Genomic DNA, 13,615 nt, shown 5'->3' with positions numbered 1-13,615 from the left:
TTCCCATTGCCGGCCATTCCGTTACTATCCCCGAAGCAGTTTCGCAATCAAGCAGATCCTGTACGGTTGCTTATGGGACCCCCACAGTGTATTAGGCGCATACCTTTCATAGGCAGATAAGAAGTGTCGATCACAAACCGGCTTCAAAATTATATGAAGATTGTCTCAGACTGCATGGATAGCGAGTGTTTCAGGGAAGACTGATCAAGATTGATCTCGTTCAAATCGGCCTAGGTTATGAACTCGATGTCACAGTAGACGGTGCTGGCGATCATTTTAGCACAGCCACTTGTACGATTCATGTAAAGCGGCATTTGGAACTGGTATCGGTCGTGATGTCTTAACTCTCTGCTACAATTCGCCAATCATTAAGTGTCGAAAGACTACGTATAGTATGTCATCAAGTGCTCTCAAGAGAACCAATTAACTTGCATGAAGGTCAGTGGCTGCCATTCAGTGGCATGGAAGTCCTTGTCACAGGCTCAGGGGTATTCGAGAGGCAACCAGTCGAGATGAACCTCGTCTTTTCATTCGAAGCCGCGTAATGGGAATGAACAGGACGGAAATCTAAATTAGTACGAACGCCACAGCTTTGTTTGGTGGGTCGTTATCAGAGGTCTGGGTGGTGTGGGTGTCGATTCATCAGGTGATAACTGTTAATTGATACACCTGAATGGTTCTAGATCTGCTAATACCACAATTTTACCATAGGGTATGGCAAAGTTGGTAGGAAGACTTATGTCCATGAGGGTTAGAATATACTAAATCTTGTAAAGTCTCTCGGATACTCCTATCCTTGCTTGTAAGAAGTATTGATTACGCCGCTTTATATGCAATCGAATCCTGCTCGCCCATCCGCGGGAAGCTCACAAGGCGACCCGCGGAGCCCGCATCCTTCGAATGCCAATAAAACAAAGCGAAAACCCAATTGCCGTGATACTCGTGAATGAAATAGAGTTCGAAAATAATAGCGATTTCGTGGCACATTAAGCAACATATACGTTAAAATGGCACCACGAGAAGAGCCTAAAGTCATTCGACCAATGAGCAACTTGTATGGACTCTTTCAACTCCTAGCATCTGAATCACACCTAACTATAAATCAGAGAGTTGTACCACTCAGCCCTACACACTTTGCGTCATAGCTGTGGTACCGCTGTGGTATGCCGTTATGGCCTCCCAAATCATCTCATTGGCGGCCCAGTTGATAGTATTCGAACTGCCTTCCATCGTGCTCTGGCACTCACAATAGTTGAACACCCCATGCTGCAAGTGGGTATCCTAAACGAGGACTCAGCTGTACCATCATGGATTGAGCTGGACAGTGTCGATCTTGGTCTACATGTTAGTTGGCAAGAGATCAAAGCTTCTGATAATTATGAGAGTTCCTTGAAGCATGAGATTCGGAACCAGCTCGATACTTGGTTCACAGATGTCGAAACAAAGCCAGGATGGAGGGTCTCTATCCTATGGCCAGAAGGCAGCATCCGGTCATTGGATTTCATATTCTGTTGGAATCATACCAACTTCGATGGTGTAGGGGGCAAGATTCTGCACCAGACCTTGTTACGCAACCTCAATGACTCGAAGACTGATCAAGAACCAAATCTGGAAGGAAACATCCTTCAACTTCGCAGTATTGTAGATAGGTTTCCCCCTCCCCCAGAGAAGCTCATCAAGATCCCAATCTCATGGGGGTTTGCTTTGTCAACAATCTGGAAAGAACTCAGGCCTCCATTTCTTGTCTCAAACGATCCAGCTCAGGCCAACTGGGCTCCTATCCAGGAGGAGCCTTACCACACCGAATTCAGAACATTTTCGATTGGAGATGCATTACTGAAGAAGGTCCTGAGCAAATGCCGGGCAAATAGCACCACCATTACAGGTCTTTTGCATGCCCTGCCACTAGTATCGCTTGCCCTGCAATTAGACGAGGGCAGGAAGCATCACAAACAAGAGGCAAAGTCGATGTTTGCTATCAGTGCATTGGATACCCGTCGCTTCATCCCCACCAATTCTGAGGCATACCCTTGGCATGTTCCTAGTACGACCATGGATAACCAGATGACACTTGTTAACCACATGTTTGATGAAAACCTGGTCACAGAAATCCGCTACAAAGCCAAAGGGATATCATCACAGACAGATGCCATGACTCAACTTGAGAATATTGTCTGGGCAGCTGCTGTACAAGCTAGAGAGGATATCCAGAACAAACTCGACAAGGGCATGGACAATGACCCTTCAGGCTTGATGAACTTCGTCAAAGATTGGCGTGTTCAAAAGAAGCAGCAGCTCAAGAAGCCCCGAGTAGGCGCCTGGGGTGTATCCAATTTAGGAACACTGGATGGGGCCATTGAAGGATCAGCCTGGAAGATCGAGAGAGCTGTGTTTCAGCTGAGCTGTGAACTCACTTCGCCTGTGTTCCATATCAGCTCGATTAGCGTTAAAGGTAAAGAGATGTGCGTTGATGTCAGTTGGCAACAGGGTATCATCGATGCTGAGATTGGAGACACACTCGCGTCCGATATGGAGGCCTGGATAAGGTTTCTTGGCGCCGGGGAAGAGGAATGATGAAGGAGTTCAGTGAGCAAAAAGACCTAGGCTGCGACTTGAACTATTAATTCAGGGGGCCAGAGAATTATTAGTCAAAAAGCTTCCTAAGTTTATGCTCAAGTTGCAGAAACTTGTCCTAAACTTACCTAAACTTAGGTTGCCTCAAGTTTTTTGTTGCTTAGGGTCGAAGTATTGAGCTTTCTGACCTCCCAGAAGAGGAATAGGAGAAGAGGAACGCGGTTTGGAATGTTTGAGGACGTCATGAATGACATGACAGAGAAATGAGGTCAAGTGGTGACCAGGTTATGTTATGCTTCTATTTAGTAATGCTTGGCTTTGCTTAATGTCCGAGACATTCATAATGGTAAAAACGAGTTGGTCATAAATCAGAATCTCCCAGTACCTTGATCGATCAACCATACGGAGTAAAGGCATTAGATCTACGGAGTAATATGGAATCTTACTGTTATAGGTTCACTTATGATATCTTATCCCATTTATGAATCTTATGATACGGTGTTGTCCGTTATCGACTTATTCCGGCTTGTAGGTCCGGGTGGCTGTACAGTACCTTGCCTAGCCGCGTACCAAGCACGTGCCGACTTTATCAAGACCCGCCTATCCCCAACGCCTCGCTCGGCAACCCGCTAAGCTTTGAACGCCTGACCAGGATCATCCGTCAAATCAGAGCTCGCAAGAAAGAGTCGCTTTTGCTGGTTCAGGGGCAGGGGGGCCTTGGGGCGGTTGACGGGTGCATTGACTGGAGCTCTTTAGCAAAGCGCAGTGTGCTCAGTGGACCGGACCTTGAATAAGGTGCCCAGGCTTAAGCCCAGGTTGCATCGAGATTGGCTGTTCTGCTTATTTCCCGTCCGTCTCCTTGCATGGGGTCATATCATTCCATTTGGTGCTTTACACGAGCGGCAGATGCAAGAAGCCAATTCGATGTCTTGATATCAACCAAGCCAAAGTGGTAGCTGGAAGGTCAAAGATGACCCAACTACTATCAACTATTGTTCAAAAAACCATTTCCGAACAATACCTCACCCAGCCTCGGTGGACTCAAGAAATTAACACTCCGTCTTGAACGATTTAATAAATTGCCAGACCGGGGCACCCGGACATTCTGGATTCTCACCCCAGAAGACAAAGACCGAGAACTCATTTCCCGTAAAGATCTCACTCACTGTGCTATATCTGTCTGATGTCCACTCGTTCGCCTCGGATTGTCCACCCAAAACTTGGGGCACCTTGGCTTTAACTGCACAGTACGTACGCTATTTTCTAGAACAAGTTAAGCTGAGTGAGGTCAGGTCCAGTTGGTGATGATGGTGGAGTTGTCCCCTGAACATCCATCCAACCACACCCGATTCGGTCTAAACCCAACTTGACTTGAACCCCCTTTTGGATCCATGGAATTGGGGTCGGTCAGGGTCAGTGGATGGATTCACTTGAGTTGATTGAGTTGAGTCGATCGTTGGTTGATCTGCATTGCATTCTTTCCTTTCTTTGTCTTTCTTCTTTGGTTGTCCTTGATTTATTCTCTTTCATCCAACTAATTCATCATTTATTCCAAAAGGCAGAAGCAAACGGACCAGGATTGGCAAGCAATACCTTACTTTCCCCTGCTCTTCAACTCTTATCATTTCTTTCAATTCACCGTATCTTGACTTCCATCTCACAAACATCACCACCCCCATCATTCATTCCTGCCATTGAGCCACACTCCAAATCGTCCGCTTTTCGTCGCTTCCGGCCACCTGCTGAAGCTTGGCGCTTCCGTCGCCCATCGCCCCTGAAAAGTCGCCAAAGTTGTGGGGGAACCTTGGTTAAAGATTCCAACCAGAGGTAGCCTGCAGCCTGTATTCATTTCGACCCTGTCCCCGTGTGGCGTCCATATGAGACAGGCGGCTGGTGCTGTTCCAGTTCCATCTCCCTCCAGCATCGTCTCGGTTTCGCATTTCTGTCTTTTTTTCTCTCCATCATGAGCATCAGCCTGGGACGCAATGCGCCGTTGTCCCCGATCTCTCTAGGCGGTAGCGAGTTTTCTGTCTCAAAGTATCAAGGTCCCGAAGACGGCCCCTATCCCAACGGTCGCTCCAATCTCGCATCGCCCCCGAATTCGGGTGGCTCCAACAGCACCATGAGTATCAACGGTTTCCCGAGCGCTCCTATCAACGGTCCAGGACCTGGTCCCGGGCCTGGGCCTGGTCCTAGAAGCACTGGAGGTCCCTCGCCGCCTGCTTCAATTGCTCGGTCGAGCAACGGAACCCAGCTCTATGCTCGCAGCGAAAGTGGTCGTAACAGCGTCCGCGGCGATCTCGACGAGTCCGTCCTCAGCGAGCACTACGTTGCTCTGCGCACTTTTCTCAATACCCGAGATCCCAATCACAAACAGCAGCCCAACAAAGCCCGCGACAAGCTTTTGCGCCTCTCCTCGGTTCAGTTTTATGAGCTTAGTACCGATGTTTTCGACGAATTGATAAGACGACAGGCCACTGCCAGGGCTCCGCCGAACGCACCAAATGGTCCTCCCTCCTTTCTGCTGCCCGAGAAGAACTTTCACCCCAAGCGCAACCAGGCTCGCCAAAGGCTATCGTCTCTTGGCCCACCACGATTCCGAGATCTGGCCGCCGATGTCTATCACGAATTAGAACGAAGATTCCCTCGATTTGTAGGAGCTGATCTCGCCCGCAGTGGAAGCCCCATGTCAATCAGGGGACCGGGTACTCCAATTAATGGTAATGGCTTTCCCCCTCGAGGTCAAAGCCGCATGAGGAGACCCTCTGATGCACCATCTATGAGAGGTCCTGGACCGACAGATGCTTACGGTATGCCAGCATCACCAGGTGCCCAGAATGGCGATTACGGACGCCCAACCCCGAAACAGCTCAACCAGAATAACACGATCGTTCCGAACAAAAGTACCATGCTTGAAGAAGACGACGAAGGTGAAGGATTTGCAGAACCAGATCCGAATCGTGAGAGCAAGCGGAGTGCCGGAAGCGGTGTGACTTCGGAGGTTTGTGCTGCAACATCTTGATGGAAAGGGCAAGACTCCTAACATATCACAGGCCGATAAGAAGCTCATCGAGGATTATCAAAATCAGGTACGAGAACTACGTGAAAAATTGGATAGTATGGAAGATACTATGAGGAAGAAGGAAGACGAGATGAACAGTGCTCTGGACCAGGAACGTTCTCGATCTGCTACTACCAACCAGGAGAAACAGGAATGGAATGACCTGAGACTCAACCTTGAGAACAAACTAGCTGAGGCGCAAAATTTGAACGACTCAATGAAGCAAGAATTGCAGCGTGTGCGAGAGGATCACGATATCGAGACACAAAGGCTTAGGGACGATGTGGCCGCAGCACATGAATCAGCACGAAATACTGGGCCTGCTGCATCAGATTCAGACCTTCAGCGGGAAAATGATGAGCTACGACAGGAACTCCGAGAACAACAACAAGTCACAGAAGAGGTTCGAAAAGAGGCCCAGGAGTTCTTGCTTGAGATGCGCCAACTTTCGCAACAGAGTGGCTCAACGCATGAACGACATGCAGAGCTGGAAAAGACAATCGAGAGACTCGAGCGCGAGGTTCACGAGTGGAAGAACCGATACGCGGGCGCAAAAACGCAATTGCGACACATGCGTGCATCTTCCGCTGGTCCTGGCATTGAGCATGACGCAGCAAAGCATGTCCGGGAGAAGGGATTTATGGATGACCGAGGACTTGTTAAAGATGTTCACGTCACCAAGTTTCAAATCGCCATTGACGAGCTTCTGCAAAAAGCACGAACTGAAGATCCAGAAAAGGTCATCGACGCAATGAAGCTCGTTGTTGTCAGCGTCCGCCGCATTACCAAGGACATCGAGGTCCCACAGAATAACGATGAAGACTTCGCACAGCAACAGGCCAAGATCAGATCCAAGGTATCTTCTACCGCAAACAACCTCATCACGGCTTCCAAGAACTTTGCTCATAGCGCCGGCATGTCCCCCGTCTCACTACTCGATACAGCAGCGTCACATTTGGCTGCTGCCATCGTGGAGCTTCTTGGCCTGGTCAAGATTCGGACAACTCCCGCTGAAGAATTGGATGATGACGATGGAACTGTAACCCCTGCGGACTCCAGTGGACTCTTTTCCCCTGTAGCTACTGAGCATCCTTCGACTACTCAAGTCGGACTCCCTCCTCCACCGCCCTTCCAAGGTCTTGGTGGTATGCGAGGAAGCATTGACTCATCGGCATACAGTCCTTTGGGCTCACCTCGTCAATCCGCGGAGCCATATTCTGGAAGGCCCATGTCTAAGGCGAGCGCGGTACCAATCGGGCTCGGGCACTCTAATGCGAACAACCAAGTCAATGGGCAAGGATCGCATCAGCTAGACCCCCGAGCCGCCGAAGACCTCAAAGTCAGTTACCCTTCGACGCTAGATCATCAATATCGCTAACCAATTATTCAGCTCTACCTTGAGGATCAGAATGCTCTCCTTTCGACTGATATCCAGCAGCTTGTGAACACCATCCGGGGTGATGCTGAGATGCGACAGATTACAGGCGAGATTGGCTCTATCAACGCGATTGTTAGCAACATCATTTCAGAAACACAAGCATACGGCTTAGGCGAAATGGCAACCCAGTTGGCAAACTGCAGAGCACGACTACTAGAGGCTGCTGATCAAGGCCAGGATATGTCCAACATTGGCATGGATACCAACTCTCACGAATGGCGCATGTGGGTACAAACACTGCCACCCATCGCATTTGGGCTGGCGCGTGAGGCCAAGGAGTTGGCTCAACAAGCCGACGATATGGCCAGATCCGGACGACCTGATGACTTTTCGTAATTACCTTTCACTTCATTTCTAAGAATCCGGACTTTGCCTTTGCAACCGGAAAACGCTTTATACCCCCTGAACGCCAGTTTTAGCACTGGATTAGCTATTTGATGCTGTCCTAGTTTTTTTGTCTTGGATTGGTCGATAATATCGAGACAACGTTGAACGTATCTCGACAATGAGCGGGTTGAGATGAAAAGGGACATTTAGTTGGGTAATGTTGCACGTGGAAAGCATGGGAACGGCGTTAGGATTGCTGTTGGTAATGCATTGTGCAGACAGACATAGGCCCTGGATTGAGTATATATATGTAAGTGTGCCGAGTACCAAGAGGAGGATCAAACATGGCTTTGATATTTGTTCCAAAGCGAGTTAGATGACGTCCTCCAGTTCAGACAAGACTACACGATGGACGAAGATTATAGAGATAGACGAGAAATGGAATGTTATCGACTATCTATGATATCCTTTTCCGCGCCGTATATATGTCGACCTCGGGTTGTTAGAAGACTTACAAGTCTACTAAGTCTATTCTAAATTATCCTAAACTTATCCAAGTATTTACAGTATTTAGATAGGACTACGTAAAGCCTTCGGTCTTCTGCTCTGGGTATCCAACTTCAGCCCTGTACAGAACCTAGCGCCTACTTTGACAGGCATTAATTAACCTCCACTAGAACTAAGCGTCATACATAGGTCGATACAGACCAACCCATCTCAATTCCACAACACACATTCTAATTTAAACTATTGAGCCTAAACATAATGGCTAACAGCCATGAATTCCGCAGAAGAATCCTTCTGCTTGCCACAACAGGCGGTTTCACTCATGCAGGTTGGTACCTCTCCAGAACCCTCGACACCCATCAAAGCTAACACGACAATAGCTCCAGTTCTCGAAATAGGCGCTGTCCTCGCCTCTCGAGGCCATGATGTCCAATTCGCTACCTGCGCAGGCCAGGAAGATTGGGCAGCTAATTATCCCTTCATAAAAACTGTTTACACAGTTGGTCCCGCCGCTTCAGAAGACGATTTGGATCTGCACTACGAAACAATGCGTCTGTGGCGTCATGAGCACGGCTTCGGTCCCATGATGAAGTCGAAATACTTCTTTGACAACTTTTGGAGGGATACTTACAAATCTCTTCGAGCGCTATGTGAAGATGCTTCTACAAGGCCTGACTTTATCGTTGCAGATTTCTTTGCCGATAGCGCTGCGAGGGATATGCTCAAGCAGTTCAATATCCAACTAGCGAGCGTCTGGCCTCAGATGCCTTATGCCATGGCGCCTGTCAGTTATCATCCTGGACAACCTGGATTCCAAGCCGATGGTGCGTTGACTTCGGAACATGCCTCTCTATCATCACGGTTCTGGAACGAATTTGTGGTTCTCGCTGCGCTTCCTACTATTATCCCCTGGTTAATATGGACGAAACGAATGCGTGTTGATGCTGGCGTCAATTACAGCCATTCTCTTCTCCCCAAGCCTGATTATCTTGTTCTGGTCAATTCCTTCTGGGGGCTTGAAGCACCTAAGGAACTGCCACCTCTTATGGCACCTGTCGGACCTATTCTCAGCGATGAATACCTTCCATTGGACAAAGACCTGGCTCAGTTTCTGGGTAGCCATGATAGGACCATCTACGTGTGCCTAGGGACACATGTCAACCTTCCGGGTGAAGAACTTGAAAAGTATCTCCTTGGGTTCATCCAAGCTCTCGAAGATGACTCCATCAACGGAGTCATATGGTCTATTCCCCAAAAGCCTCGCGCCAATTTCGACACCTCCAAGTCTTATAGTCTATCTGATGGTTCGAGCATATCTGTTGCCGGTCTTCTTAACGATGCACATCCGCATTTTCGACTTCCTGTCTTTGCACCACAGCGCGCCAGCCTAGCACACCCTAATACAGTCCTCTTTCTCACGCACGGCGGCGGCTCTAGTGCCAATGAAACTCTCTTCCACGGAACACCAGTCCTCGCTATTGGGTACTTCTTCGACCAGCTCTGCAACAGTGCCAGACTAAAAACCGCCGGCGTGGGCATATCTCTCGATAAATCCTACCTCACACCATCTTCCATCGCCTCCGCTATTTCACGCATCATAACTGACGAAGATGGTTCCTTTGCCATGAACGTACGCCGTATGCAAGGCATAGCAACTCTCAACTCTAAACGCAAACATCTTGCAGCTGATCTTATCGAGGAAGTTATGATAGATCAAGAACTTCGATTCAAGAAGGGTGCTGAGTTACGACCGATGCACCTGCAGACAGCAGATATGCGTATGTCGATATGGAAGGCAAGGAATTGGGATATGTGGCTCATCAGTCTCACGGGTCTCGCAGCTGGTGGCGTGGCAAGTTGGTGGTTTGCAGCACATGGCTGGAAGAAGTTACCTGCCATACTGGCACGCTCTGTAAGACTCAGTAGAGGCTTTGCGAGGGAAATGTTTCATAGTCCAAGGGCATAATGACTCTAGACATCTTGGCCGGGAACATGTAACAATATAATATAGATGGAGAATGGTCTGCATTATAAGAATTACCATCCCTCTCAGGAGAAAACGACTAATGGTCGTATGATATACATACAATCCCCTATTAATGTTTCTATGGTCTATCCCTAGATTTAAGGTTAGACTTATGAGTGTTATTTGTAGGTGGGTAGAGCTGCCAGTATTTACCTTACATGTCCTTCTTCTTGTCATCTTCATCGCCGTCGCCGTCGCCGTCGCCATCACTCACTATGCTTTTCCTTGGCTGGTGATAAACCCTTACCACTCGGCCATGGTCTCATCGTCGGAGATTATAAGATCGAACATAGAACCAACACTGTCGTCTCTTATTATTTGGTGTGGTGGCGTCCAGGGCATCACACATAGCTTTGCCTTTCGTTTCGATCTTCGGCGTCGCTCCCGCTGCCATCATTGTCTCTCTCCTCCTTTTTTCTCAACGCTTTTTTCATAGCCATAAATCATTCTGAATCACATCACAATAATATAGATGACAAATCTTTGTTTGCATCACTGCCCTGTACCGTGTGCGAGCCCAAAACCAGAATCCACTGCATCGTCCTTGAACTATGATCAACTACTTATCCTTATCGGATAGCTTCTTCGCCATAGAATCAAAATCTTGCTGTCCTACCTTCGCCATGTCTTTCATGGTCTTATCCACCTTGTCAAATCTCTTCTCCATGTCCTTACCAAGTTTGGCAATTGCCACGTTGAGAATGGGTGGATGATCTTGGTTGGGGTCCTGGATTACACTTTCCCAGTCGTTGATATTGTTCTGCATCTCCGCGATCTGCCTCTGGAGAAGCTGTTCTTATGTGCCATATATAAAAATAATGAAATATAAGGCATCCTAAAGTATCCTAAAGTATCCTAAAGTATCCTAAAGTATCCTAAAGTATCCTAAAGTGTCCTAAAGTGTCCTAAAGTGTCCTAAAGTGTCCTAAAGTGTCCTAAAGTGCCCTAAAGTATTAATCCTAAAGTAAAACTTACCATTTCTAGGCTGGGGTGATTCTGTTATTACCTTATTATCTTTATTGCTCTTATTGTGGTTGTCAGTCATCTTCAGCGCTATCGCTATCACCCTTCACGTTCTCGCTTTCCTCCTTATCCTCATCGTCATTATTAGAGAAGTTGTTCTTGCGTGCCAGCGTCCCCGAGCTTAGACTTGTTGTCCTTATCCTTGGACTTGTGACTGGCGTTTGTCTCGTCCTGTCGCTTGAATTCAAGTTTAAGTCTCTTGATAATCTCAGTCTTCTTCTCGTTCTCTTTCTCAAACTGTCTGTTTTCCGAAGATAGTTCCTTGCACTCAAGATCCCGCTTCTGGACAACGATCTGGTGCTGCTTGGCGTTATGCTTATATGCTTTGATAGTCTCTTGTTGATTAGAGATCACTGCCTTCATATCTGCCATTTCTTTGTGAGCTTTTTGACCGTGTCTGACTCTGCTTCCGTATTGCGAGGGCCATCCTCATCGTCGGACTTAGTAAGATCCCACGGCTCAATATCTTCAGTGCCCTTTTTTCTAGTTTTTTTTTTTTTTTTTTAGGCATAGTAGCCTCTTCGGCGTCCTCAAGAACCTTTTGCTTTCGTTTCCGATCTTCGAGGTCGGTACCGCTGTCGGTATCAGAGCCCTCGTCCTTCTTCTTCTTCTTGTCATCGTCGTCATCGCTGTCCTTGCTTTCTTCGTCGTGCTTGTTGTCATCGTTTTCACGCTCTTTATCCATGAGCTTCGGAACAAGCCCCTCCCACTTGGCCGCAATGTCATTGTCGGTCATGTTTGCTGGGAAAATCGGCTTCGTTTTGGGGAACTTCGCTCCCCAGAGCTTCGACATTTCCTCTGCAATCTGACTAACGGACGAGTTTTTGGGCCAGATGGCCAAAACAACTATCCACATGCCAAAATGAAGCTGTTTGATAAGTCCGTTGCCCTTTAGGACTTCATACAGTCGGTATTGGCTAGGGTTGGTGGCATGCTACCCATTTGTCTGTTTTGAGGAACTGGACAAGTTTATCCGCAGCAGATTTGGGCATTTGCGGTTTGAGTTTGTGGAAGTGCTCAAAAACAATTGTGACCGGAAGTCGTGCCACGGCCTTGTTCTTGCTGGCGTTGATCTGGGCTTGTTACTGAAGTCCTTCAATTGAAGAACCCCCTTGTTCTTGGGTGGCAGAAAACCGAAGACTTTATTTCTAAGTTATATAAATCCTTAGGTAATTTTAGGAGAATTTAGCATAACTTATGATAGTTTAGGATAATTTAAGATAAACTTAGTAGACTCTTTAACTAGTAGTCTTTTGTCCTCTTGTTCATATCTGACAACCTGCTATGCCGGGCTCAGTGGATAGGTACGAGCTTCTGGCAGTGAATCACTGCCTCTAAGCCTGTAAGTGAGTAAATTTAAATCCCCGCCCTTTACAAACATACATTCTTGCCACCTCGTGAATGATTGATCATGCCAACTACGAATGGCAACCAATCGTCTCTTCGTGCAGACGCTCTGCGTCGATTAGAAACGGAACTCAACGACATGGTCAAAAAGGGATACATCAATATCTCGCCTGTTCACCACTTTAAGCTGGATGAAGATGGAGTTCCCAAAGTGGCCCCGAATCCGGTCCCTCAAGTGTCTTCGGAAAGACTAAGGTATCTCAGATCAAGAGTTACATCAAAGACAGCCTTCTATACCAATCAACACATTAGAAACACACAATTAATTAGCTTGACAACTTGGAAACTTTCCCATCACACCAAGAGCTCTGGACGGCCATTAGGGAGTGTCATGATGAAACTATGGAAGACTACACCTGGTTAGATCATGTACTGCGGACTCTCGAAATTCACCCATCAAGACTTTTACTCTTAACATTATAGACAATCTCGCACCACGCATCGGCCGTATTGTTGGCCCATGCGACAAAACAAGAAACTCCACAGGCACCGCATCCGACGAACTTAAAAAACTCTCCGGCCAACATCTCGGCCTCTTTGCCTTGGTTTCTGTAATCCACCGTTGCTATGACAGAGCCTTAAATAGCAATAGTCTCAGGCAAACAGACGTGCAGGGAGTCAGGGATGTGCAATGCCTACGAGTTTTGATCAAGGCAGTTTCGCATGCGAACCCCAAGGACAACCTTGATGCAGAAGTGTTTCTGTCTCTAAAGAACAGACTCGACGACATCGCGAATGGGTGTCGTGATGGATCTCCGGCCTACTAAACTGGCACGCCTCTCTAATGATACAAACTGGAACTATTTGTCTTCCAATCAAAGCCCAAGCGGTGTTCACGAAATCGTCGGAGAAGAGGCTGAGGCAGGAATATTTGCTGGTAAATGATGCGAACAAGGGGATAAGGTATACCCGGCGGTGGTCCATACTGATGTTCAAGGGGAATATCAGACAATCGTTTGAGATGTGAGAACAAGGGTATTAGAACAGGAAATGACAATAGAGCCACCTCAATTCAGGATCTGACTCTTATTCTCTAACAGTCAAATATACTCCAGCCCCATCTCAGCAGTTACTACTTGAGTTTAAGTTTGCAATGTAATCACCCTAGCCTAAAATTAACAAATCTTTGTTTGCTTTATGATCGTGATTCCTAAACTGCAGTACAAACTTACAAACTTTAGGATACCCTTAGGTTATTTGCATATACCTGCAGGCCTGAGAAGTCGGGAAAGGCGGCTTTTCTCTGGGCTGC

At 47.4% G+C, this 13,615-nt stretch overlaps 5 protein-coding genes across 5 annotated transcripts; 4 read left to right on the top strand and 1 right to left on the bottom strand.

Moving 5' to 3' along the window:
* Positions 1 to 1,007: 1,007 nt before the first annotated feature.
* Positions 1,008 to 2,574, top strand: BKA55DRAFT_532227 (alcohol acetyltransferase-domain-containing protein; the record flags this gene model as incomplete). The annotated part of the gene is made up of 2 exons (XM_046189314.1): positions 1,008 to 1,054; positions 1,107 to 2,574. The coding sequence occupies 2 exons, from the start codon at positions 1,008 to 1,010 to the stop codon at positions 2,572 to 2,574; spliced, it is 1,515 nt and encodes a 504-aa protein (XP_046056342.1).
* A 1,823-nt stretch (positions 2,575 to 4,397) lies between these two features.
* BKA55DRAFT_15256 (uncharacterized protein) lies at positions 4,398 to 7,513 on the top strand. Its single transcript, XM_046184951.1, has 4 exons — positions 4,398 to 5,294; positions 5,394 to 5,575; positions 5,628 to 6,974; positions 7,026 to 7,513. The coding sequence occupies exons 1-4, from the start codon at positions 4,538 to 4,540 to the stop codon at positions 7,407 to 7,409; spliced, it is 2,670 nt and encodes an 889-aa protein (XP_046056341.1). The 5' UTR covers positions 4,398 to 4,537; the 3' UTR covers positions 7,410 to 7,513.
* A 652-nt stretch (positions 7,514 to 8,165) lies between these two features.
* On the top strand, positions 8,166 to 9,873 carry BKA55DRAFT_495369 (uncharacterized protein; the record flags this gene model as incomplete). The annotated part of the gene is made up of 2 exons (XM_046186278.1): positions 8,166 to 8,235; positions 8,288 to 9,873. 2 exons carry the CDS (start codon positions 8,166 to 8,168, stop codon positions 9,871 to 9,873), a joined length of 1,656 nt encoding a protein of 551 aa, XP_046056340.1.
* Positions 9,874 to 11,040: 1,167 nt separating this feature from the next.
* BKA55DRAFT_669496 (uncharacterized protein) lies at positions 11,041 to 12,217 on the bottom strand (the record flags this gene model as incomplete). Its single annotated transcript, XM_046197943.1, has 2 exons — positions 11,359 to 12,217; positions 11,041 to 11,321 (listed from the first exon to the last, which is right to left on the bottom strand). The coding sequence occupies exons 1-2, from the start codon at positions 11,810 to 11,812 to the stop codon at positions 11,041 to 11,043; spliced, it is 735 nt and encodes a 244-aa protein (XP_046056339.1). The 5' UTR covers positions 11,813 to 12,217.
* A 150-nt stretch (positions 12,218 to 12,367) lies between these two features.
* On the top strand, positions 12,368 to 13,130 carry BKA55DRAFT_532223 (uncharacterized protein; the record flags this gene model as incomplete). The annotated part of the gene is made up of 3 exons (XM_046189313.1): positions 12,368 to 12,558; positions 12,634 to 12,722; positions 12,787 to 13,130. 3 exons carry the CDS (start codon positions 12,368 to 12,370, stop codon positions 13,128 to 13,130), a joined length of 624 nt encoding a protein of 207 aa, XP_046056338.1.
* Between the last annotated feature and the right edge of the window lie 485 nt (positions 13,131 to 13,615).

Source organism: Fusarium redolens, assembly GCF_020744475.1.
Source record: "Fusarium redolens strain MPI-CAGE-AT-0023 chromosome Unknown BKA55scaffold_1, whole genome shotgun sequence".
In the NCBI taxonomy this organism is placed as follows: Eukaryota; Fungi; Ascomycota; class Sordariomycetes; order Hypocreales; family Nectriaceae; genus Fusarium; species Fusarium redolens.
Note: the sequence above shows the minus strand (reverse complement) of the source record. Positions and strands in the feature narration are given on the sequence as shown.

Excerpts from the sequence above, each read along its gene's own strand:
- BKA55DRAFT_15256 (XM_046184951.1), top strand. The coding sequence starts at position 4,538 with ATGAGCATCAGCCTGGGACGCAATGCGCCGTTGTCCCCGATCTCTCTA. Across the intron at positions 5,576-5,627 it reads GAAGCGGTGTGACTTCGGAG|GCCGATAAGAAGCTCATCGA; the intron begins GTTTGTGCTGCA and ends AACATATCACAG. Across the intron at positions 6,975-7,025 it reads GAGCCGCCGAAGACCTCAAA|CTCTACCTTGAGGATCAGAA; the intron begins GTCAGTTACCCT and ends CCAATTATTCAG.